Source organism: Apiospora phragmitis, assembly GCF_038363925.1.
Source record: "Apiospora phragmitis strain CBS 135458 chromosome Unknown utg000013l:1.0-2965645.0:1.0-2969333.0, whole genome shotgun sequence".
Taxonomy (NCBI): Eukaryota; Fungi; Ascomycota; class Sordariomycetes; order Amphisphaeriales; family Apiosporaceae; genus Apiospora; species Apiospora phragmitis.
The window spans coordinates 1,660,279-1,682,386 of NW_027117413.1; the positions used below are offsets into that span (position 1 = coordinate 1,660,279).

At 52.8% G+C, this 22,108-nt stretch overlaps 8 protein-coding genes across 8 annotated transcripts; 5 read left to right on the forward strand and 3 right to left on the reverse strand.

Annotated features, from left to right (window-relative positions):
• Positions 1–272: 272 nt before the first annotated feature.
• PG994_014249 (uncharacterized protein) lies at positions 273–1,967 on the reverse strand (the record flags this gene model as incomplete). The annotated part of the gene is made up of 3 exons (XM_066865658.1): positions 273–1,544; positions 1,726–1,764; positions 1,818–1,967. The coding sequence occupies 3 exons, from the start codon at positions 1,965–1,967 to the stop codon at positions 273–275; spliced, it is 1,461 nt and encodes a 486-aa protein (XP_066708787.1).
• A 605-nt stretch (positions 1,968–2,572) lies between these two features.
• PG994_014250 (uncharacterized protein) lies at positions 2,573–3,142 on the reverse strand (the record flags this gene model as incomplete). The annotated part of the gene is made up of 4 exons (XM_066865659.1): positions 2,573–2,901; positions 2,959–2,984; positions 3,058–3,071; positions 3,134–3,142. The coding sequence occupies 4 exons, from the start codon at positions 3,140–3,142 to the stop codon at positions 2,573–2,575; spliced, it is 378 nt and encodes a 125-aa protein (XP_066708788.1).
• Positions 3,143–4,970: 1,828 nt separating this feature from the next.
• PG994_014251 (uncharacterized protein) lies at positions 4,971–8,604 on the forward strand (the record flags this gene model as incomplete). The annotated part of the gene is made up of 2 exons (XM_066865660.1): positions 4,971–8,440; positions 8,493–8,604. The coding sequence occupies 2 exons, from the start codon at positions 4,971–4,973 to the stop codon at positions 8,602–8,604; spliced, it is 3,582 nt and encodes a 1,193-aa protein (XP_066708789.1).
• Positions 8,605–9,585: 981 nt separating this feature from the next.
• On the forward strand, positions 9,586–10,595 carry PG994_014252 (uncharacterized protein; the record flags this gene model as incomplete). Its single annotated transcript, XM_066865661.1, has 3 exons — positions 9,586–9,695; positions 9,828–10,332; positions 10,389–10,595. The coding sequence occupies 3 exons, from the start codon at positions 9,586–9,588 to the stop codon at positions 10,593–10,595; spliced, it is 822 nt and encodes a 273-aa protein (XP_066708790.1).
• A 397-nt stretch (positions 10,596–10,992) lies between these two features.
• Positions 10,993–12,688, reverse strand: PG994_014253 (uncharacterized protein; the record flags this gene model as incomplete). Its single annotated transcript, XM_066865662.1, has 3 exons — positions 10,993–11,840; positions 11,990–12,267; positions 12,567–12,688. The coding sequence occupies 3 exons, from the start codon at positions 12,686–12,688 to the stop codon at positions 10,993–10,995; spliced, it is 1,248 nt and encodes a 415-aa protein (XP_066708791.1).
• Positions 12,689–13,041: 353 nt separating this feature from the next.
• On the forward strand, positions 13,042–13,529 carry PG994_014254 (uncharacterized protein; the record flags this gene model as incomplete). Its single annotated transcript, XM_066865663.1, has 2 exons — positions 13,042–13,206; positions 13,260–13,529. 2 exons carry the CDS (start codon positions 13,042–13,044, stop codon positions 13,527–13,529), a joined length of 435 nt encoding a protein of 144 aa, XP_066708792.1.
• A 2,562-nt stretch (positions 13,530–16,091) lies between these two features.
• Positions 16,092–19,080, forward strand: PG994_014255 (uncharacterized protein; the record flags this gene model as incomplete). Its single annotated transcript, XM_066865664.1, has 3 exons — positions 16,092–16,199; positions 16,301–18,919; positions 18,979–19,080. 3 exons carry the CDS (start codon positions 16,092–16,094, stop codon positions 19,078–19,080), a joined length of 2,829 nt encoding a protein of 942 aa, XP_066708793.1.
• An 835-nt stretch (positions 19,081–19,915) lies between these two features.
• On the forward strand, positions 19,916–21,876 carry PG994_014256 (uncharacterized protein; the record flags this gene model as incomplete). The annotated part of the gene is made up of 4 exons (XM_066865665.1): positions 19,916–20,445; positions 20,536–20,859; positions 20,923–21,354; positions 21,543–21,876. 4 exons carry the CDS (start codon positions 19,916–19,918, stop codon positions 21,874–21,876), a joined length of 1,620 nt encoding a protein of 539 aa, XP_066708794.1.
• Between the last annotated feature and the right edge of the window lie 232 nt (positions 21,877–22,108).

The window sequence follows — 22,108 nt, forward strand, 5'->3', positions numbered from 1 at the left end:
AACCAAAGCTGTGAAAAGAACAGAATACTTTGAAGTATGCTGTGAGGTGGGCAAGATATGTAGACATCGTCATGCATTAGGATTGCAGGACACGCGAGTTATGAACCATTCGTTGTTCAATTGTGGTATCTTCTAGCGGCGGACCGCCGTCCCCAAAATTTCCATAAGGTAAATCAAATCGTATGCATACACTAGATGGTTATATTAACCCGATCCGCCTATTAATCATATTCCTACATTCCTGCACCTGATACTGGTATAGCCCTAAACCCTCACCAGTTGCCTCGACCGCCTCTCCAGCCACCTCTTCCGCCTCTATAACCTCCTTCGCCGCGGCCATACTGAAAGCCGCCACCTTGGCCTTGATTCGGGTAAGGGTTGTGGCCCATCGGGGGTGGCGGAGGTGAGGGGACTGCCGAGTTTCCCCAAGCCGGAGGACCCGGCGGCATCCAGGTCTGAGGAGGACCACCGCCACCCATGGTCGGTGGCGGAGGTGGGGGCGGAGGCCACGGACCGGTCCAGTTCGGCGGTGGAGGAGGGGGCACGGGGAAAGTGGCCAGGAAACCGGGAAAGGCCGGGTTCGGCTGCGGCGGCAGTGGATGCGGCATCTGCGCTGCCTGGGTACCGTTGTTGGGGACATCAAAGAAAGGAGGCCGAGAGGGCAGGCCGCTAGGTCGTTGCGGCGAAGGGGATCGCGAAAAGCGGCGTGGCGAAGGCGACCGTGAACCGCTATACGGACGACGAGCGCGTCGTTCTCGGCTGTAGCTTCGGCGGCGACCGGGGCTCCCGTCTCGACTGCGAGGACTGTCTGACGTGCGCCGCCTCTTGAACGCTGGCCTTGAGGAACTCCGACTCGAGCTCCTGGACCGTGAACGAGAGTAGCTTCGACCGCGATTGCCTTCACTCGAGCCGTTTGCTGGTTGCTTCCGCCGTTTCTTCATTTTATCGCAGAAGTTGCGCGACCAGCCGTAGTACGTCTCGCCGTCCAGGACATCTCTCGTAATCTCGTCTACGACGATCCTTTGCCCTAACTGATCAATGTCCTCCGGGTGATCTTCGCCCGATTGGGTATCCTTGCCATAGATTTTGTCCACGCTATCAAGAAGGTCTTGCACTGCCTTAGCCAGAGCTTTGTCGGCAGGGCCTGGTACTAGTTGTAGCGGCTTGATCATGGAAGGGTTCATCGGTCTCGACGAGTTGGGTTCAATGACGGGCAGCCAGTTTGCGGCAGGAAGATCGTACCAAGGCGCTCCCGGATCACCATGCATTGATGGTAATATGAAAGGTGCCTCCTTAGCTAGCTTCGTAGTAGTGGCAGATGAGCTGCCACCGGTGTCCGTCGTCGAAGCTCGTGAAGTGGGCGCCTCCTTAGCCACGGTCTCTAATTGGCTGATGAAGGATGGCATGAAATAGTCTCTCTCACTCCATAAAGAGATCATGTCCATGACCTTTTTCATTTGCTTGGGGCTGTTTGGATAGCTGGCCGCAGCTTCCACCAAGCCGGGGAGGAATGGCTCGAGGTTGGAAGCGAAATCATCTTGGCGCTGCCGTATGGTTACGTGATGGATGATATCATTCAACACGTATAACACATGCAGTCGTTTGCGCCTAGACGAAGTCTCACGAGCCGCTCTGCTTGCCGCGACATCTGCAGCAAAAGGACTTGGACAAGGCCGTAAGATATTTGCCTAGGCGGCGATCCTAGCAGGAGATGGCACCACATACTCCAGCATCCACTGCTTGCTTTGCTATAATTTGTGACGACTGTTTAGCAGTCGCACCTAACGCTAATTATGTGAAGATTGTGTTGCTCAAACCTGGACATTGACTGGAGAGCACCGCGACAATGTCGCGTCGAGGAGGCTGAAGAATCCGTCAATTTCGCTGCGAGGGCAGGAGATTGGATCCTGGCGAAGGAGGATAGCCGAGAAGGAGACCTTGGCAATCGCAAGTTGGGGCGACGCCATTTTGGCGAGTGTGAGGAGATCCCAGGCCTGGCAATCGGTCACGTTTTTGTTAACGTATTGGTGTGATCAGACATAGAATGAAGGTCAATATTGATGAAGCAGTAATCTGATGAGATAGTCAGCCTTGTTGCGACAGGCTGAAGGCAGCTGCCGGGCCAGATCCCTGAAATAATTGTCGGAAGAATCCAGACCGTGACCCACTATAATTTGCTGCCCGTATCGAGCTGTGACAAAATGGCGAAAGAAATTGATGACGTTGTTTTGTGCTCTGAGCAGACAAGAGCAGTTATTCTCATGATTACCTATGCAGCACTCTCATATTTTGCGCAGTGTAAGAATCCCATGCTACGATGGCGTATAATGGATATCCCAAACCACCTTTAATACGGGGAATCAACCCACTCAATTGCGAGAATTTGAAGATGAATGTTTTATTGATTCCAAAGCCCAGAGTCATAATCGTAATACTGAAAAGAGTCCATGTATTGGTAGAGTACAATTGCCACTAGACATGGCGAGCATTAATAGGCGGCTTCGGAAGCCTGGAGTAGAAATGACTGGGAGGAGATCCCTCAAAGTCGCCGGCTCTCACGCCCTACACTTCGTTACGAAAACCTGTCGCCCTTTGGACTCTTGAAGGGTACGCTACTCTCGTATTTGCTCTTCTCCAGAACCCGCTGGCCTTCTGTAGTAGGGGCGTGCCTCGTCGGAGCAGGATCGTCGCTGGCTTCTTGGCTGGGAGAGCCGGCCGGATCGGTTCGGGGGGAGGTCGACGCGCCGGCGCCCATTGTGGACGAGGAGATCGGGTGCTTGGGGACGTTCTGGGAGTACTCCATAGACTCGATCATCTGCTTCTTCCGGCGCTGCTCCTCAACCTTGGCAGCTCTGTTGGCGTTGATGTCTCTCTTCGCAAAGTAGTAAGCACCTCCTCCGGCTGTGCGGATCAATTAGCCAAGGTAACGCAATGCAATAATCTCACATGACTTCTTACCAACACAGAGCGAGCCCCAACCGAGCCTGTAGAATAGATAGTTAAGACATTGGAACAAGGAAACGAGGGGCGCATTCAAAGTGCGACGGAGCAACGAACCAGAAAGACCGGACCTGTAAGTGGGTTAGCTCCAACCTGCCCGACGGTATTGGTATTGTTCAAAGGGCTGACTTACGTTATTCATGATGATGAAGTAGGCGGGGATAGGGTGAGAATGGTGATGCTATTTTAATTGGGTGCGACAGAGGACTGCTAATTGGGCTCGCAGTCAATGAGAAATAATAAGTGATTAAAAATCTAGGGTCTGTTGTCGAATCGGCAAAAGGTACTAATAAGTTCAACCTAAGGTACAGAATCCGAATGCACTTACATCAAATTGTCGTACGATGTCAACTGGACCCCTGCACCCGAAAGCCGCCGCTGCACGGCGTTGCACTTCCACTGTCTGAACGCTAGGTAGCGGCCCGCCCTTTTTGAGTCCCCATGACTGCCGGCGGCCGACACGGAGCCTTGAATTCCCAACCACAGACTGCCCCGAAAGTCAGCCTTCACGTCAAGTTACCCAAGGCACTGCCAAGATACCGCTTGCCACGTGCTGTATCCCATGCTGATTGAGAGATATTCCAATGGTAGTGTGGTTCGTGTGGGCTGCGTCACAGCCCTATATCTCGGTACATGTACTCCGTAGTGATATAATAATCCAGTCTGCCAGCTGAAATTGGCATAATGATAACAGCTCATCAGCTCTTCATCTAGCAACTGGATTGGACATCTGTTTGTACGCAAGGGTGGACAAGTGAATTTCATTTAAGAATCTCCGCAAGTATGCTGCTGTGTAAACAGATGCCATGCTTGAGTGCAGCTGAATAGTAGGTGTGTTGTATCAATGTACGGAGTAGGTAGCACGTAGACCAGACCTGTTTTCCAGCCATTAAGGGGTTACACACATGCGTAGATCTTCCCGTCTGTCCATGATATTGTTGGTGTTGCCTTTTGTATGTACATTAAGTAGTTATTCTGAGAGTTTATTGATTTGGCTAGAACAACCTCTACGACTTTCAATTTGATGCGGATCGGATTCTTAATGCCTGCTTTGTTAGGGAATACGATGAAGTATGTATGTACATGTGTGCAGCATGACGGGCTATTAATCATGGGGGTTTGGCCAAGATGCGAGAATGCGAGGGGAGGGCCGGAATGCGCCATAATAATGCATGAAGTAAAACAGCCTTTCAACGGGGGGTTCTGACGTTGCACCTAGTTCCAGAAGAAAAGCAACTCGCGCCCAGCTTGTTTGGCATGCCAAGCACGCCTAAGGCATGATGATCAACATTCAACACAGACCAGGGCTCGACACTGGCTGCGTGCTGGCTGCGTGCACATATTAAAACATGAACAATCAGATCCGATGTGAGTACCAATGATTTGCCTATTTGTACCGGAGCAGACCCTACCTGGTGACCCTCAATTGACTTTGCCATCCTCTCTCCTGGGGGCTCGGTGGCCGCGTAATACACATGGCAAAAGACCCATCCGACGAGCGACGACTACATTGTTCAGGGCAACAAAGAAGCGAATCGACTAAGCTAATAATACCTGAACAAGGCCAGCACTAATACCTAACACCCAAAACCGTGCCTGGCCACCTCACCGAGCGGATACGAAATACAAGTGCCTGCTTAAGGAGACCACTAACGCCGCTGCCCCGCTACCTTCGCGCCTTGTTGGGTCTTATTACGACAGCCTACTATTTCCTGGCTCAGCCTCCTAAAAGAGCTGACACCCCTCGTGAAATCCCACTAAACATTAGCAGCATTGCATTACATCTTATTCTCGAGACGTGTTCACTTATACCCGACACTCGTTTATTGTATTTGTGTGGCCGCTCGTTCTTCCTTGCCCAGATGAACTGAAGGTCCTCCATAGCAGGGGGTTGATGTCCAACAACCGTGGGCACGAGATGCCCCGCGGATCGATACAGGCCTAACGCACTATATCCCACTCTGGCTGCCATGGAGTCACAGACCGGCGACGGGCCTGATGGCTCGTCCTTGAAGCCCGTTTCCTCGCTACGGGCGCAGTGGGAGAACATGAACAAGTCCCAGGACGCTGCAGCTTCAGCTCCCGCTCCCGCTCCAGCTACCGCCACCGCCGCGACTCCTCCACCTCGAAATCCATCGCCCTCCCCGAAGCCCCCTCCAGTGCCCGACACCAGGCCAGCCCGGAGCACGCCCGTTGCGCAAGATGAAAATAAACCACCAGCGAAGCCTGCAGGCCTACAACTACCGAAGGCAGGTGGTGAAGCAGAATCTGGACGCCTGGGGCCTCCCCCTCCCTTGAGCCCCAGGCCGGTCAAGCCGCCGCCCTCTGTCTTGATAGATCCTCCACAGTCACCGCCTAAAGGAAGGATGTTCAGCCCCGGGGGGGCCGTTGAAGGGAATAACCAGCTTTCCTTGGACCCTATTAAGTCTCCTGCAACGCCGACTGTTCCTAGTCCCCGATCTTTCAAAATCCCTAGCCGACCTCATACTCCTGCTATTGAACCTCGCCTCTCCCCGCGGATGGCTCCTTCCTCCCAACCCCCATCGCCTCCTCCACCGCGGCGCTCTGTCGAACTTAGGAAAGAGCGCGAGCCGAAACCGACGCCCCCCATTCCTCCACCGATCAACCGTGCCGAGAAACCCAGTAACCGGTTGTCACTGTACCTGGAGAACGGACAGAGATCAGCGGGATTGCCGAATATAGCTGCGGAAAAGTCGCCGTTTAACAGCCCGCCAAGCAGCCCAGAGCGTGACCAACCACCAGAGCTTCCGACAAGGCCACCAGCTCGACCATCAGGTCTTAAGCCAGGCGCACTTGCCAGGACCAACACGCTGCCGGTGCAGTTCGACCCTCCGCCTGTCCATCCCTCACTCGTTACCAAGCGAGCCGTCCAAGAATTCAACGGGCCAGGGAAAGAGCCTCCTCCACCCGCTCTTCCAACACGACCCCAAACAATCGTGGACCCACAGCATCCTCGCATACCAGCGACGAGCTCTATGAAACCGTCCCCGCGCCCGCCTCGCATCGGTATCCCACCGACGACAACGACTCCCGAGGTTGCCACGCCCTCTTCGCAAGGAAAGCGCGTGTCATCAAACCCAGGGACCCAGTATGCACCGCCGCCAACGCGTAGCCATGGGAGGTCGATGACGGTGGATCGGACATCTGACAGAACGCCTGCCGAATTCCGCGAGATGCCTCGGAGGATGAACACCGTTGCTAACAAAAGTCGTCCCGCCGCCGAAACGCACAATATTGGACCTACAGGTCCTTCAACCCAGATCACTACGGCGTATCCCGACTCGTCAAATGTTAACCGACGGCCACCATTTGCTAAGAAGGGCGTCCACGAGGTCTACACTAAATACGACTCTCGGATGTTCGACGTATGTGGACAATATGTCTGTACTAGTGGACAACTCACACGAGTATGGAGTCTCTTGGATGGCGAATTGCTGATGAGCTTTGCTCACGGAGAAGGAGTGAAGGCCACGGCGGTAGCCTTCAAATGTGGACTTCATGTGGACAACGAGGGTTCCAGGGTATGGATTGGAAACAACATCGGCGAGCTCATGGAGGCTGATGTAGCAACTTCGGCAATCGTTGGCACCAAGTCAACCGCACATGGTCGATGCGAGATTATCAGGATCTACCGGTATTTCAATCAGATGTGGACCCTGGATGAAACCGGCACACTGCACGTTTGGGGTCCTGACGGTGACGGCTCGCCGAATCTTCACAATCCACCCCACCAAACCTATAGACTGCCGAAAGGACACACGTTTTCCATGATCGTAGACGACGAGCTATGGCATGCTACTGGCAGAGAGATTCGCGTCTTCGCGCCTACACTCGATGGCCGGAGCCAGGTTCAGGTGCTAGTGCGGCCGATGGTCGCTGAAGGTGCTGGTGAAGTAAGCTCAGGGGCTACCATCAAAACCCAGCCCGGCAAGGCCTATTTTGGCCATAGCGATGGAAAAGTCAGCATCTGGTCACAGCAGGACTTCTCGTGCCTCGGAGTCCTAAGCATCAGCACGTGGAAAATCAATGCCCTTGCTGGGGTAGGCAGCCATTTGTGGGCGGGCTACAACACAGGCAAGATCTGCGCATATGACATTGAAACAACACCGTGGGTGGTCAAGAAGGAATGGCTAGGTCATGGCAATCCGATAATTAAGCTTCACGCAGATCAAGCCAGCTTCTACCGACTTGACCGCCTACAAGTTCTATCCTTAGGCGCAGACAATATGATCAGGGTTTGGGACGGCTTACTTCAAGACGACTTCCTGGAGACCGAGATGAAAGCGCTCGACAGACAGTATTGCGAGTTCCAAGACATCAGAACGTTATGTATGACGTGGAATGCTGGGGCTTCGACACCCACCAGTCTTCGGTATTCAGAGAAAGATTCCACGTTCATCAAGAACCTGCTAGAGTCGAGCGATGCTCCAGATATACTTGTCTTTGGATTTCAAGAGTTGGTCGACCTCGAGGACAAGACGGCCACCGCAAAGCGGCTGTTTAAGTCCAAGAAGAAGGACGCCGTCACGGATCAAGAACGCATGAGCCATCAATACAGGGATTGGCGGGACTTCCTTATTAGGAGTTTAGACGACTATATGCCCCCGGATTGTCTTTATCATCTACTACACACCTCGACCCTAGTCGGACTATTTACTTGTATCTTTGTGCGATCGACCATACGAGATCGTATTACCAATCTCCAGAGCGCTGACATCAAGCGTGGCATGGGAGGACTACACGGAAACAAAGGTGCTATCATTGTGCGCTTCATGGTCGAAGACACATCCCTGTGCTTTATCAACTGCCATCTCGCAGCTGGACAATCTCAAGCAAATGCTCGACACGCGGATATATCGGCCATTGTGGATAGCGCAACTCTTCCCGCCGAGCGCGACCCAAGTGTACGTATCGACAGCTACATGGGAGGTGGAGATGGAACCATGGTCCTCGACCACGAGCTCGTCCTGCTAAACGGCGATCTCAACTACCGTATTGACACCATGTCTCGAGACACGGTTGTGGCTGCTGTTAAGAGCAACAACCTGACCAAGCTCTTAGACCGAGATCAACTGCTTGTGGCGCGGCGTCGCAACCCGGGCTTCAGACTCCGCGCCTTTGATGAAATGCCTATCCAGTTCGCCCCCACCTACAAGTACGACGTAGGCACCGACAACTACGACACCAGCGAGAAGAAACGCTCTCCAGCTTGGTGTGACCGCCTCCTTCATCGAGGCTGCGGCAGGATCCAACAACTTGATTATCGGCGGCACGAGGTTCGGGTCTCGGATCATCGACCTGTGACCGGCCGCTTCAACTACACGATCAAGAAGATATCGCCCAAGCATCGCGCGATGACTTGGGCAAACTGCCAGCAGCGCTTCGAAGACTTGCGGGAGAAGGAGGCAAAAGAGGAGAAGTAAGTCGTGCTTCCCCCCATACCCTTACAATGGCACTAATGATCTTTGCAGGCTATACTATCTCATGCATGTTCTAGGCTACGATGATGCAACGAGCAAAAGCTTTCTTCGAGATACTCCGAAGCGGACCCTCTCGCGGAGTCCTAGCCGGCACTTGGAATAGAGCACCAATGCCGAAAACGAGACGTTAGAAGAAGGGTCCGGGCCGCCATCATTAGAACCGGGCAATGATTCAAGCGGTGCCAAGGCGCGCAACCAACTGAAAAAGGTGTCGCTGCATCTGAAGAAGAAACGCAATGCCAGCGCAGGCGGCTTTTTTGAAGATGTCCGTCAAGTATCGTCCGGCGAACGCAAACTGTCCAGGGTCGCCTCCAACTAGCCCTAGAGGTTGGGGCTTCGTTGTGTCACCAATTGGATTATTAGAATACGGTGCTCTTTCTTGGGAGGGCGCTGAGCGTTGAGCGTTGATAGATAAGGCATGTACTTAAGGTAGATGACCATTTGATGAGGAGATGATGAAAGGAGCCGGTTTTCGTCAACAGCGAAAACCCGAATGATTGAATAAACACAAAGCAACCAATACGAACTCCTAGCGAGCAAAGACAAGATCCTGTGAAATCTTGGCCGTAGTCTATACAATGGGGTGCTTGATACCACCCTGTGGTAGGCTTGACTTGGACCGTCGCCCCTGGCCATCGATCAGAGGCCGGCCCAGACCGTAAACTACGTTTATAATTATGTAGTATATATACCTGTATACCTTCCTAGGCACCTAGCTGGGCGAGTAATTGTGATGCGATGTATTACTGCTAGTGCTTCAAGCCTCCCTTACGTTTCCTTTACCCCTGGCCGATCGAAATCCGGGGTAGCTCTAACGACCCCTGTTCAACCTCGGCAGCTCCCCGCAACTAGCTCCGTCCAAGAAGCTCGGTGACGGCATTACTGTATCGAAACAGCAACATACCCGAACGAGGGCGCGTTCCTATATAACACCGTAAGCCTTTTCAGACAGCAGGGATCATTTCTGGAAACTTAGAAACTTTCGAATTGAGGCCTTCCACTGCCAAAAAATACTGCGACGCGGCTTCCACCATCAATTCCGGCATCTCCGATCCGACCGATATAGATATTCAAGCCGCCCAATATGGCCGACGAAACCGCTCTCCACGATTTCCCTTCGCTCTTTTCCCTCAAGGATAAGGTGGCGGTAGTAACGGGAGGATCCAGAGGTCTCGGGCTGAACGCAGCATCGGCGTATGTTCCATTCATACAATACACCTACCTCCCTCTTCCTAGCGCTCAATTGAGGCTTCCCCGCGAGAATAGATACTCTTTGTGTGTGAATGTATGTGTATAGTGAGGTGCTGACGAGACAAACAATAACAGCTTCCTCCAAGCCGGCGCCTCCAAAGTCTTCATCACGTCCCGCAAAGCCAAAGCCTGCGACGAGGCCGTCGCGCAGTTGAACAAGCTGCCCAACCTAACCCCGGGCGCGCGCGCCATCAGCGTCCCCGCCGACAGCGCGACCATCGCGGGCATCGAGTCGCTGCTGTCGCAGGTGCGGCAGCACACGGCACACGTCGACGTGCTGTTCGCCAACGCCGGCGCGACGTGGGGCGAGAAGTTCGACACGCACCCGGACGCCGCGTTCGCCAAGGTCATGGACCTCAACGTCAAGGCCGTCTTCAACACGATCCGGCTGTTCGCGCCGCTGCTGCAGAAGCGCGCGACCGTCGACGACCCGAGCCGCGTGCTGATCACGGCGTCGGTGGCCGGGCTGGGCATCGGCTCGCTGGGCCAGCAGGCCACGTTCGGGTACTCGGCGTCCAAGGCCGCGGTCATCCACCTCGGCCGCAACCTGGCCGTCGAGCTGGGGCCGCGGCACATCACGGTCAACAGCATCTGCCCGGGTTCTTCCCGACCAAGATGGCCAACGGCCTGCTCGAGATGTCGGGCGGCGTCGAGAAGCACGCGCAGGGCAACCCGATGAAGCGGCTCGGGCGGCCCGAGGACATCGCGGGCGTCGTCGTCTACCTCAGCTCGCGCGCCGGCGCGCACGTCAACGGGGCGGCCATCGAGATCGATGGGGGCGCGCTGTGGGCCAAGGGCCAGTTGATGGATGCGGCGGGTGACGAGCCTTCGGCTAAGTTGTAGCGTGGATTGGATTCGTTCTATATATCTCCGGGTGCTAGGTCACAAAAGTAAGCAGCTTTCCAGGTAGCATAAGCACGGCCATATATGAAATGAAAGTAAATGGAAACCGGAGGCATCATTTACTTCCCAAGTATAACGTACACGCACACTCAACACATGCTCTAAATGAAATGTGTTGGGGTACTGGCAGTCATCTGTTGAATGAACTGATCCCCGTCATAGAGCAATGCTAAATTGAATCCAGCTCCATGTATATGCTAGGTCATCATTCTCATCTATTTGGTAGTCTTTGGCCATTACAATGGCTTTATCGCCCAATTAAGTAAGAGGGATGCGTGGGCTGCTGTTTGTACATTGCCCCTGAGAAATCTACCTGATTATTCCAAGGGGGGCTGAGTTATAACTTCCGTGCAACGAAATGGATCGCGGAGTACACTGTCTGGAGCATGCTGTGCTCATCCTGCACGTAGGGAGCTCGGATGTCGTCCTCGTATTTCTCAATAGTGAACCCCATCTCCTTCACCAAAGCCACGACCTCGTCAGCGGTAAACTCGAAGCTCCCCGGCTCGGCAATCCCTCGACCACTGCTGTCATCGTCCTCTCCGTCGTAGCCACTATTGGAAGCGACGTTGTTCTCCCAGTGCCATAAAAGGGGTCCGACATTTATCAGAACGCCTCCGGGCTTCAGGCAATGCCGAATCACCTCGAGATACCGGATTAAGTTCGGTGCCGTGTCCAGGAAAAATACGGCGGCCACGGCGTCGTAAGCGTCCTTGTGTTCATCATCGCCATACAAACACAGAAAGTCAGCAGCGCACATCTGCATCGCGCCAATACCCTGGGCCCGACTCAGACTCTCCTGGGGTTGGATGTCTGGGATCTTGTAGCTCTGGAACTGCTGCTCGCGATTGCGGTGGTTGGAAAATGTGTGTATCCATGGGTAGATGGTGTGCTGACCAGCGTGTTCCACGTGGTTTAGTATATAGGATGAAGCGAGGAGTGAGTGGTACGATATTTCGTTGCCTTCGCTAAGGTAGCCCTGGTGGCACAGGTCGAAGACTAAGCGCCCCAGGCCAGCACCAGGGACAAGAACTTTCCAGGGCTCTGTGCGGTCTGGTTGTCGCACCTTCTCAGCATCTAGGGCGCGGAATACACGGTCGTTGCAGACGTTTCGTTCCGCAGCCCCCTCGGCGGACCAGTCACGGTAAAACTGACGGATGGAGCTCCTGGCCTTGTCCGTGTCATCTAATAACCCAGCTTGGTCAGCGTACGACGAAATCAGCTTGACTAACCAATATTGGATCCTGGGAAACGACATGCCGCTTCATGGGATGATGCAGCCCCAATCAGGCCATGAAGTAGGCCAGAGAGGCGTCACCCTAGTCGTCACTTACTGGACTTTGCTACGCCCACCCACTCCTTGGGGATCATCATCTGATTCTCCTCTGCGTCACCTGCGGTCGGGTTGTAACACCCCAGAGAGGCCAGGCCATACTGGACGATGGCACGGGCCAGGCCTGCATTGCTGTCGATGGCGGTATCTGTGCGATCCAATGTCTCCAGATAAGAGAAGGGTGGCCTCGCTAACATCTGCCATTGAGCTTGCGGCATGGCATAAAAAGCCCTTCGCCGCAAGTGGGTGCAGTTAAGGTGGGCTGTCTTGGCATACTGGCTATTGATTTGTCAGTTACTGAGATAGGGCTGCTGTAGGTCTTTCTCGTGAGTAAGATACAGTATGAGACAAATCGGGGACAAGTGGAATATATAGACAAAAGAGTGAGCGTGGACAGTCTTGACAAATACGTCGGTTGCTCTGATACAAAATAAAAAGTTTGATGCCGTAAACAGAAACCAGCGGCAAAAGATTGGGCAAGCAACTCCCAAGATATAAAGCCACATATAACATGGTGACTAACCTTGTCCCAAGGTGGTAACGGATAAACGACTCGAAGCAGTGTGTTCGTTACTTACGAGAATGAGTCCAAGGCCTGGAAGATGACTCGGAGCTCTTCGGGGTCCTCGGCGGTGTCTTCGACCCCGTTCCATTGGGTCTCGTCTCCCTCCTCTTTGATGGTCTGACCGTCGGCCATCATATTTCGCAACAAAGCGGCATTGATGTAATCGACAGGTTGCTGGTATCCCGGTGACTACAACAGATGTGATACTGGTCAACTGTACTCTACCAAGGTATCCGTATTAGCCAATAACTTACGGGTAGTGGGGTAGATCGCATCAGTGGGAAAATGGAGGGGTCAATTGGAATAGCGCTCTCCTCTATGGGTGCACGGTCCACTCATGCTGATATCGATACTCAACTTCAACTTACATGTTACTTATGTTTGTTGCCTATCTGCCTACTACATACCTCTTGACTTCCCTTACCGGCCCTGCTCATAACAGAAAACCATATTCTGACTCGAGAGTTCACAAACCTGAGAGTGCAGCCATGGATGAGCAACTATCTTTCCCCCTTCCTCGGTCGATGGACACGAGAATCCATATGCGACTGATCACCAAGCCCAAGGTCATCATCATGTACCTCACCACGGTAGCTGTCGACGAACCCGCTGCACCAGCACCTATGGGATCCTTTGTATATGCTCTGCCGGATGTCAGTCAACCCAGGATCAGCATCTCGTGATATGAAACTAACAACCTCACCAGAGATTCAACCCGGATGTACCCCTGTCCACTCCCATCTATTATGAGGAACCCACCATCGACTTCACTACTCGTCTGGCGAAGATATTGGTCAAAAAGACCCAGATGCATGTATATGTGTCTAACTCTGTCAGTCTCTTCAGTACCGGGCTCGGCGGCACGTTCGAGGAGGAGATGGAGGCTTTTAAGAAAGTCCTCGAGGTTGCCAACACCAAGCTCCGCCATCTCACATCAGGCGTTGGCGATGCTCCAAACGGCACAAGCAACGCCTAAACAGTCAATGGAAGTAGCAGCATCCACTTCTGTGACATTTTCAAGGGGTCATGTTCCAGCACGAAGTTGCCACAGGCTGGTCAGTTTGGTTCCAACATCAACAACCTAAGCGAGGGATTTGCTCCCACTCAGCTAGCTGGTCTCTGGTTGAGGCTGGTAATTGCTCCGATATAAGGGCGCCCCCCAAAGGCATATCAACGTCGCAACCCGGGCTGCCGAGCAGATCCGGGTATTCGCATGAGGGACCTTGCTCACGTGTAGGAGGGTGGCTCAGCAGAAGGCAAGCTGCATCAGTTGAACGTCATGCAGCCTGGTTTCGAGGAAACAATTGGGGAAACTATTCTCCTATTCAGATGGCCGAGTCGCACAGCACACATCAAAGGGTGGCTTAAGCAACTCTACTGTTGGCGCATGCGATGTCGCTACGGGTCCCATAGTGTATACACATGAAGAGTGCCTCCGAGACGAGGCTTCCAGACGTATTAGCCTGCAGCCAGTGCTCCGGGGTTGTTGTGCGATGTTATACTAGCAACATACTATCACCATCAAAACAGCAGACCCCAGCACCGGCACTGTCGCAAGCTACTTAGCCTAAATTACCCAGACAGAAGCCAATGGGTTAGTCTATTCTACATCATACCACTTCCTTATCGTGGATGTGAGGCGCAATTGTTGTTTGCTGGTTGGGACATGGACGCGCAGATGCGATGAGTGATCCAGATTCCGAGGATGAATGACACCCTCCTACTTACTACTTGCTACTAGTCACCAGAAACCCCTGGTTTGATTCACTGCACTTAACTGTACCATACCTTGACGCGACCCGATAACCCCTGCAGGGTAATGATCCCAAGTGATTGGGCTGCCACGAGTTTCCATGTATGCAAAACCTGACTCAATACCTTCCTTCACAGACAGCACTTGATCTTTTCGTAATCTTCACAAGATTTGAACGACCAAGAAAAGAAAGGCCATCCGACGTATGAAAGTTTCATAAATGTCAACAGCCAAAAGAAATGGAGAGAAAAAAAACTGTACCTATTTTTATATCTCGGTACAGCAGGTTGAGCAAGAAAAAGAAAAAGAAAAGTGATGGATGTGATGATAGGAGTGAGCTTTCTATCAATCGGGTTGGGCCTCAAAGCCGCGGGCAAGTGCACACGGCAGAAAAGCAGTACAACACAACAACTGTCAAGCTTGGGGTGCACAAAAGGAATGGCGACCCCCTGATGGGTTTAGCGGTGGAATTATGAACCGACGATAATGTATGAAGGTACCTTACCTTACACTACCATGGAACCAAGCATTTCAAACCTACCCACTTGTGAAGTCCATCCATCACCAAGGAGGGAGGAAGGTGTGTGTGTGTATGTGCGTGTACGTAAGTAGTATGCGTGTGCTATGAGATTGTCATGTGCCATTACATGCTTGCCATCAGCCCATCAGGTGTGATGAAAAGAGGATGGATGTCCTGGAACAAGAAACCTTTTGCCTCTCTGTACCGGCCGTGTGATTGATTCATAAGACAGCTCCAAGGTGGGAAAGGGGGCAAAGAATCAGAAAAACAAGGCAAATCTAGCGAGAAGCTTTTTCCTTGATCCAATTCAGATCAATATAGCCAATACATTTGCATGGGACATACACACTGACAATGGTCAACTGGTTGCTGAGAACCGATTGTGAGTTGAAATGGAGGGCCTGACTGGATTATCTAACAACCTACCATCCCTTATCCACTAGGTTATCAGATCCCACATGCACCACATCCCACCAGCTGTGGGCCTTCCTCCTTCACCTACTCTCTCTCCCCTCCTCTCTCTACAGTACTGCTCTCCTCTCTGCATGAGCTTTCTCTCTCTCTCTCTCAGGTTTCTGTGTGGCCTCCTGTTGTCCACTTTTGGCACTTCCCGTGTAAAAACCCATCACCCCACTGTGAGAGGGCCGCCTGTAACGTCCAACCAGAAAAAAAAGAAGAGGGCCGTTGCCAGTTGCTTCGGTTGAAGCTGGGCTAAGAAAGTACACCCAGCAACACCCCCCCCATCACCTCACCAAATGTGAAGGAAACCTGTACTCCCTTCACCCAGCAGATTCCCCTTATTTTCGACTTAATTACGATTCTTCAACGCCTTTAAGGCCGAGCTGTCATCGGCTTCCATAAACCGGTCTGGACCATATACATACAATAAGGTACATTGCCTTGCACACAACCAACACCCTACCTAATGTTTGGTCCCTCAATTCTGCCAACCTGCTGCTAGTGGAGAAACGCGAATTGATCTCATCTCATCCTGGAACGGAACCCTCACTCATGTCTTTTTAGGTTGCGGCTAGCAGTGCTTGACATCTCTGCCCCTCTCCTTCTCACACACACTCTCTCAACTCGTCTTCAAGGTTCCCTCTCGAAAGTTGTTGTTCCACGATCGACTGAATAGTCGCAACTACGCCCCGGTGGGCTGCGGTCTACTTATTACAAGCAAAACTGCCTTTTCGTACTGATCCCGGGCTGAGCGCATCGTCTTCAACTACCCGCTTCGTCCCGCCCCCGCCATCACCGCACACAATATGGCTTCGGACTGGCAACCCTCTCCCGAGTCCTTGAGCCAGCTTGCAGCATGTCTCAAGGACTCCCTGAGCGGTTTCGATAAGGCCGCGCAGAAGCAGGCTGAATTGGTGAGTCCCCTCCTCGCCAGCCATGGACGCAATCGCATATCAAGAGGCAAAGGCTTGTGGCTGTATATATATTCTCATACTAATTTGGACCCCCCAATCAGTTGCTGTCGCAAGCCAAGGCCTCCCCCGACATCAATAATTATCTTATCTACCTGTTTTCGAGTACAACACCCCCGGCTGGCCTTCAATGTACCGTCGAGGATCTGCACTTGATCCGCTCTTCCGCAGCTATCATGCTGAAGAACAACGTTAAGCTGGGCTTCAAGCAAATCCCTGATTCCAGCTTGACCCCCATTAAACGAGGCATCACCATGATCCTGGAGGATCCAAACTCGCAAATGCGCAACTATGCTGGAAATATAGCAACCGAATTGATACGCCGCGGTGGTCTCCTGAGCTGGCCAGAACTATTACCTAAGTTGCTCGAGATGATTGGAAACGAGACCAGCCAGTATTCGACTGAGGCGCAAGAGGGCGCAATGTTAACCATGGCCAAGATCTGTGAAGATAATACCAAGATGCTGGAGCGAGAACTCAACGGCCAGCGCCCGCTGAATTTCATTCTGCCGAAACTGATTCAAGCAACCAAGAGCTCCCTCCCTAAGGTTCGCGTCCAGGCGCTGACTGCCATCAATGTCTTTACCCCGAGGAAGTCGCAAGCTATGCTCAACTCTATCGACGATCTACTGCAACATCTGTTCACCCTCGCCAGTGATAACAACACTGACGTCCGCCGGCAAGTGTGCCGAGCTTTTGTTCAGCTGGTTGAGACTCGGCCGGACAAGCTGCAGCCTCATCTCTCTGGTTTGGTCGACTATATCATCACTCAACAGCAAAGCACCGACGAAGACCTGGCTTGCGATGCTGCCGAATTCTGGTTGGCCGTTGGGGAGCACGAGCATCTGTGGCAGTCGCTAACGCCTTACATCGCCAAGATCATTCCGGTCTTGCTGCAGTGTATGGTGTACAGCCCGGAAGACATCGCAATGCTTGGTGGTGCATCAGATGACGAGGATGAAGAAGATCGTGCAGAAGATATCAAGCCGCAATTCGCAAAGAAGAACGCCGCGAGATTGGCAAATGGCGAGTCGGTGGATGCTGCTCAGAACGGAAATGCGTACGAGAAGCTTGCGAGCATGGACGACGACCTCGAGGAGGGCGAACTAGAGGATATCGACGACGGCGATGACGTGAACCCCGATGAACGATGGACACTACGAAAGTGCTCAGCCGCTGCTCTGGATGTCTTTGCACGGGACTTCCGTGCTCCGGTTTTTGAATCAATTCTTCCCTACCTGACAAAGCACCTCAAGCACGAGGATTGGCCCCACCGAGAAGCTGCTGTACTCGCCCTCGGTGCTGTAGCTGATGGATGCATTGATGTGGTCACACCGCATCTGCCTGAATTGGTACCGTATCTAATCACGCTGCTTAATGATCCCGAGCCTGTTGTTCGGCAAATCACTTGCTGGACACTTGGGCGGTATTCAGCCTGGGCTGCTCAACTATCAGACCCCAGTCAGAAGCAGGCTTTCTTCGAGCCCATGATGGAAGGTATTCTTATGAAGATGCTGGACAAGAACAAAAAGGTTCAGGAAGCCGGCGCATCGGCCTTTGCCAACCTCGAAGAAAAGGCCGGCAAGAGCCTCGAGCCCTACAGCTTGCCGATCATTCAGCAATTTGTGGCCTGTTTTGGTAAATATAAGGACAGAAACATCTACATCCTCTACGACTGTGTCCAGACATTGGCTGAGGCGATAGGACCCGCATTGGCTCAACCGGACCTGGTCAACCAACTTATGCCGGCCCTGATTGACCGTTGGCAGAAAGTTGCAGACGATTCGAGAGAACTCTTCCCGCTGCTTGAATGCCTGTCGTATGTGGCCATGGCATTGAATGACTCGTTTACTCCATATGCCCAGCCGATTTTCGGCAGATGCGTCAACATCATCCACCAGAATCTTGAGGCTTCCATGCAACTGGCAAATAACCCAGCTCTGGATGCTCCCGACAAGGACTTCTTGGTTACTAGTCTTGATCTTCTCAGCGCGATTATCCAAGCCCTTGACAAGCAGAAGTCCGCTCAGCTGGTCAAGGAATCACAGTTGCCATTCTTCGAGCTGTTGACCTTCTGCTTGGAAGATCCCCAGGATGAGGTTAGACAGTCTGCTTACGCTCTGCTGGGAGACTGCGCCAAGTACGTGTTCGGAGAGCTTCAGAGCTCTCTTGGCAACATCTTTCCGATATTGCTGAAGCAGCTGGACCTTGACAGTATTCTGGATGAAGAGATCGACAGTGGCTTCAGCGTTGTTAACAACGCGTGTTGGTCCGCTGGCGAGATTGCTATCCAACACAGAGAAGGTATGGCGCCTTACGTGCCTGAGTTGTTTCAACGCTGCCTTGAGACCATGACAAATCCCGGTATCCCTAAGAGCGTCATCGAGAACGCCGCGATTGCCTTGGGACGTCTTGGCCTTGGTAACAGCGCGCAACTGGCACCCCAGCTTGGATCCTTTGCAGAGGAGTTCTTGACCTCAATGGACGAGGTTGATCCTTCGGACGAGAAAGCTACAGCTTTCAGGGGCTTCTGCGTCATTGTAGAACAGAATCCGATGGCAATGGAGAAGTCTCTGCTCCACTTCTTCACATCCATCGCCCGCTACAGAGAAATCAAGCTACGAAGTGACACGAAGAACGGGCTGAGCGACGATTTCCAGAAGGTACGTGTACAGCATCTCCAACTTTGATCGCCATTGCAGATATACTAACTCAGCATCAGGTAATTGGCCTCTACCGTCAACTAATCCCTCAATTCGAGACGTTCGTAAACCAGATGCAGCCTGAGGATCAGCAGACTCTCCGGACCAACTTTGCCATATAGGGTAGCACTCAGTCACGATGGAATTTTACTGAGTCTGTGGGCTTGCCCTTGACAGCCACAGCATGTCATAGCCTGTGACATCGAACCGACTGTTATTGCGCGTTGGCTCTTTTACGCGCCTTGCGCCAGAATCGATTTTTGCCCGTCCGTGCATATTCTGACGGTGGCTAAAGCTCCCTTTTCAGATGGAGAATGACTTATTCATAAGATGCTCTTCCGGGGCGTTATCGGAGTTCCTTGGACCTCGAAACTTATCTGCAGAGGAGCGGTGGGCCATAACATTTCAAGCCAGCAGTTTTGTTGGCTCACCACTACACTGCTCACTTAATGGGACGTATTGAGTATCGTGGTGCTCACTGGAGAAGGAATACCAAGCAATTCCATGTGAAATAAAAGGGGGGAGGGAGGTGTCGGTTAAGACCAAGCTGATGGAGCTGGTGCTTATGAGGAAAGAAATAGTGATGACGAACATGGACGAAAATATTTGGGCAGGCAAAACGATGATAATGCCTAACCGAGCGTGGCAGTGGAAAAGTAGCGATTACTGCTTCGCCCATAGTAGATAGATACCTAGATAGCATATTTCCCAAGCTGCGATGCACTTATGCGACATCCTCTAATATCAGAGGACAAATACAACGAGAATCATGAACAAGGCTGCGGGCACCCGAGGTGTGCATTCTTCATTTAGAAAAGGGAAAACGCCCTGCCTGGGGCTGTGATCCGATGTGCGACGCTGTGTAAGAACGTAGCCAAGTGGCTTTTGTCGGTTGCCGGACTGAGTGACCCTCGAGACCTCCTTCTCCTTTCATTTTCCTCCCCAACGGATCCCAAAATGCAAGCAGAACCAAGCTACCACCACCTCCACCACCTTCACCATTCGTCGAGTGGCGGCGACACGGTGCTATCCGTGACCGTCAGCGAGCCCTCCGCGCCCGCATCCTGCTTTGACGCAGCCTCCGCGTATTCTCAATACCCGACATGGACCCAGAAAGAAGAAGACATCGACCATCACCCTCGACAGCAGCGGCGGGCCACCGGCCTCTGGGCTGACTGGAAATGGGAGCTCTTCCTCCTGCTGCTGAGCATCCTATCGTTCGTGGCCACGGCAGTCACCCTTTACCATCTCAGCGGCAACAGCCTCGAAAGCTGGGGCGGCTTTTTCCTGGGGCCCAACACCCTCGTTTCCATCCTGGCCGCCGTCTCCAAGACGTCGCTGGCCTTTGCTGTCAGCTCTTGCGTCGCCCAGGCCAAGTGGAATTGGTATCGTCGGGGCCAGGACAACTTGCTCGTCTTCGAGCGCTTTGATCAGGCTAGCAAGGGGCCATGGGGTAGTTTCAGGTTACTTGGGGCTATTTGGATGCGGTATGTGAAACACTTTCCTCTCTCTTTCTTTCCCCCCGCCTTCTGTTCACTACAATATCCCCATGACCAGTAAGTAACATGAATTTGCAGCCACTGGAGCGCCTTGGGCGCCCTCATCATTCTCGTCCTCCTCGCCTACGAGCCGTTTCTACAAACCATCATCACGCAGTATGGCGTTCTCGACTTCGACCACTCTTATATTCAGGCCACGACTGGCCGATGCCTGAGACTGGACTCTGGGCGGTTGAACTTTGATGGTGGGGGAGGTGGTGGTGGTGTGTTTTACCCTGATGTTGGCGCGGAGACGCGGCCTTGCAGTGTACCCGACTGGCCTAGGTCTCAACCCGACTTTGGCATGACGGCCGCCGTATACAGCGGCTTCCAAAGCATAACAGAGAAGCAGAAGCTCAACGCGTCTGTCAGCTGCCCGACCGGCAACTGAACTTTTGACAATTTCACTTCCTTGGGCATCTGCAGTAAGTGCGCTGACATCTCCAAGCACATTGAAAGGCAACCTATCGAGTATATCGAAAATGGGAACGAGAACGTGTCTTCCGTCGATAATATGTGCTCTGGCGCCAATTATCTCTATCCGAGTGACAATTACACTTATACGGCTTTTAGCGTAAGAGATCTCAGCATAGCCAACCATGACGGCATCCAAAACGACGCAAGTTATGACATATGTGGCCTGACAAACACGGCCACATATCTGGTAACTGGATCCATGAAGACCATCTCCAGGTCCTTCAATGTGGCCAATACATCGACCACCACCGCCACATTTGTCTTGTTTCAGGGCCTGCGGGCTTCTGAAGCCTACAATCAGGACAAGGAGGCGTGGCAGGACTCGCACCCGACGGCCTTCGAATGCGAGCCGTCTTTTTGCGCAAAGCTATACTCGCTCGGGTATGAAAACGGACAAGTCATAGAGCAATTGCTCGACTCCTGGTCTCAGCCTGTGCCGAAGTCATACAAACCCCTTGATTGATTGATTTGAGCACGCCTTCAGCAGCAAGATGATATATCCAGCCATAGCGCAGGACTCATCCGTCGGCGTTGCCGAGATCTTGTACAACAGCAGCACAAAATGGCAGCCTAGACGGCGTCTCGTCAGCCTTCGAGGCAGTGGCAGACAGCCTGAGCATCTGGATGCGCGATTCCACGCTCGCCTCGGACACGGGCAGCGACACGAACCCCAACCCACCGCACGTCGGGACGGTGAAGCGCTGGACCATCCACTACGGCGTGCGGTGGTGGTTCCTGGCGCTGCTCAAAGAGGCCGACGTGCAGGACACGATGGATCGCGCCGCGCGCGAGATGCGCGTGGGAATAGTAGGGGGTTCCATTGCGCATGTGCCTGATCTAGAGCCTGATGACTTGTTAGAGGACAACGTGTCGCTCAGTAGCCACAGGGGCAATGAGACTTGAGGGAGTGCGGCGGGCAGGCAGGGTTGAAGATGATACTCTTGCTTTTAGGATAATATTAAAGCATTACAAGAGACTGGCTATCTTCCGTTACTTTCTCTTCTCGGAAACTCGACCGTGCCCTTCTATACAGCAAGAGCACACTGACCGGGCTTGGGAGCCGGAGTGAAGAAGGGAATAACGCATTGCGTGCCATGTATGTGAAGACCTACCTACGCGAAGAGAAAGGGGAAAG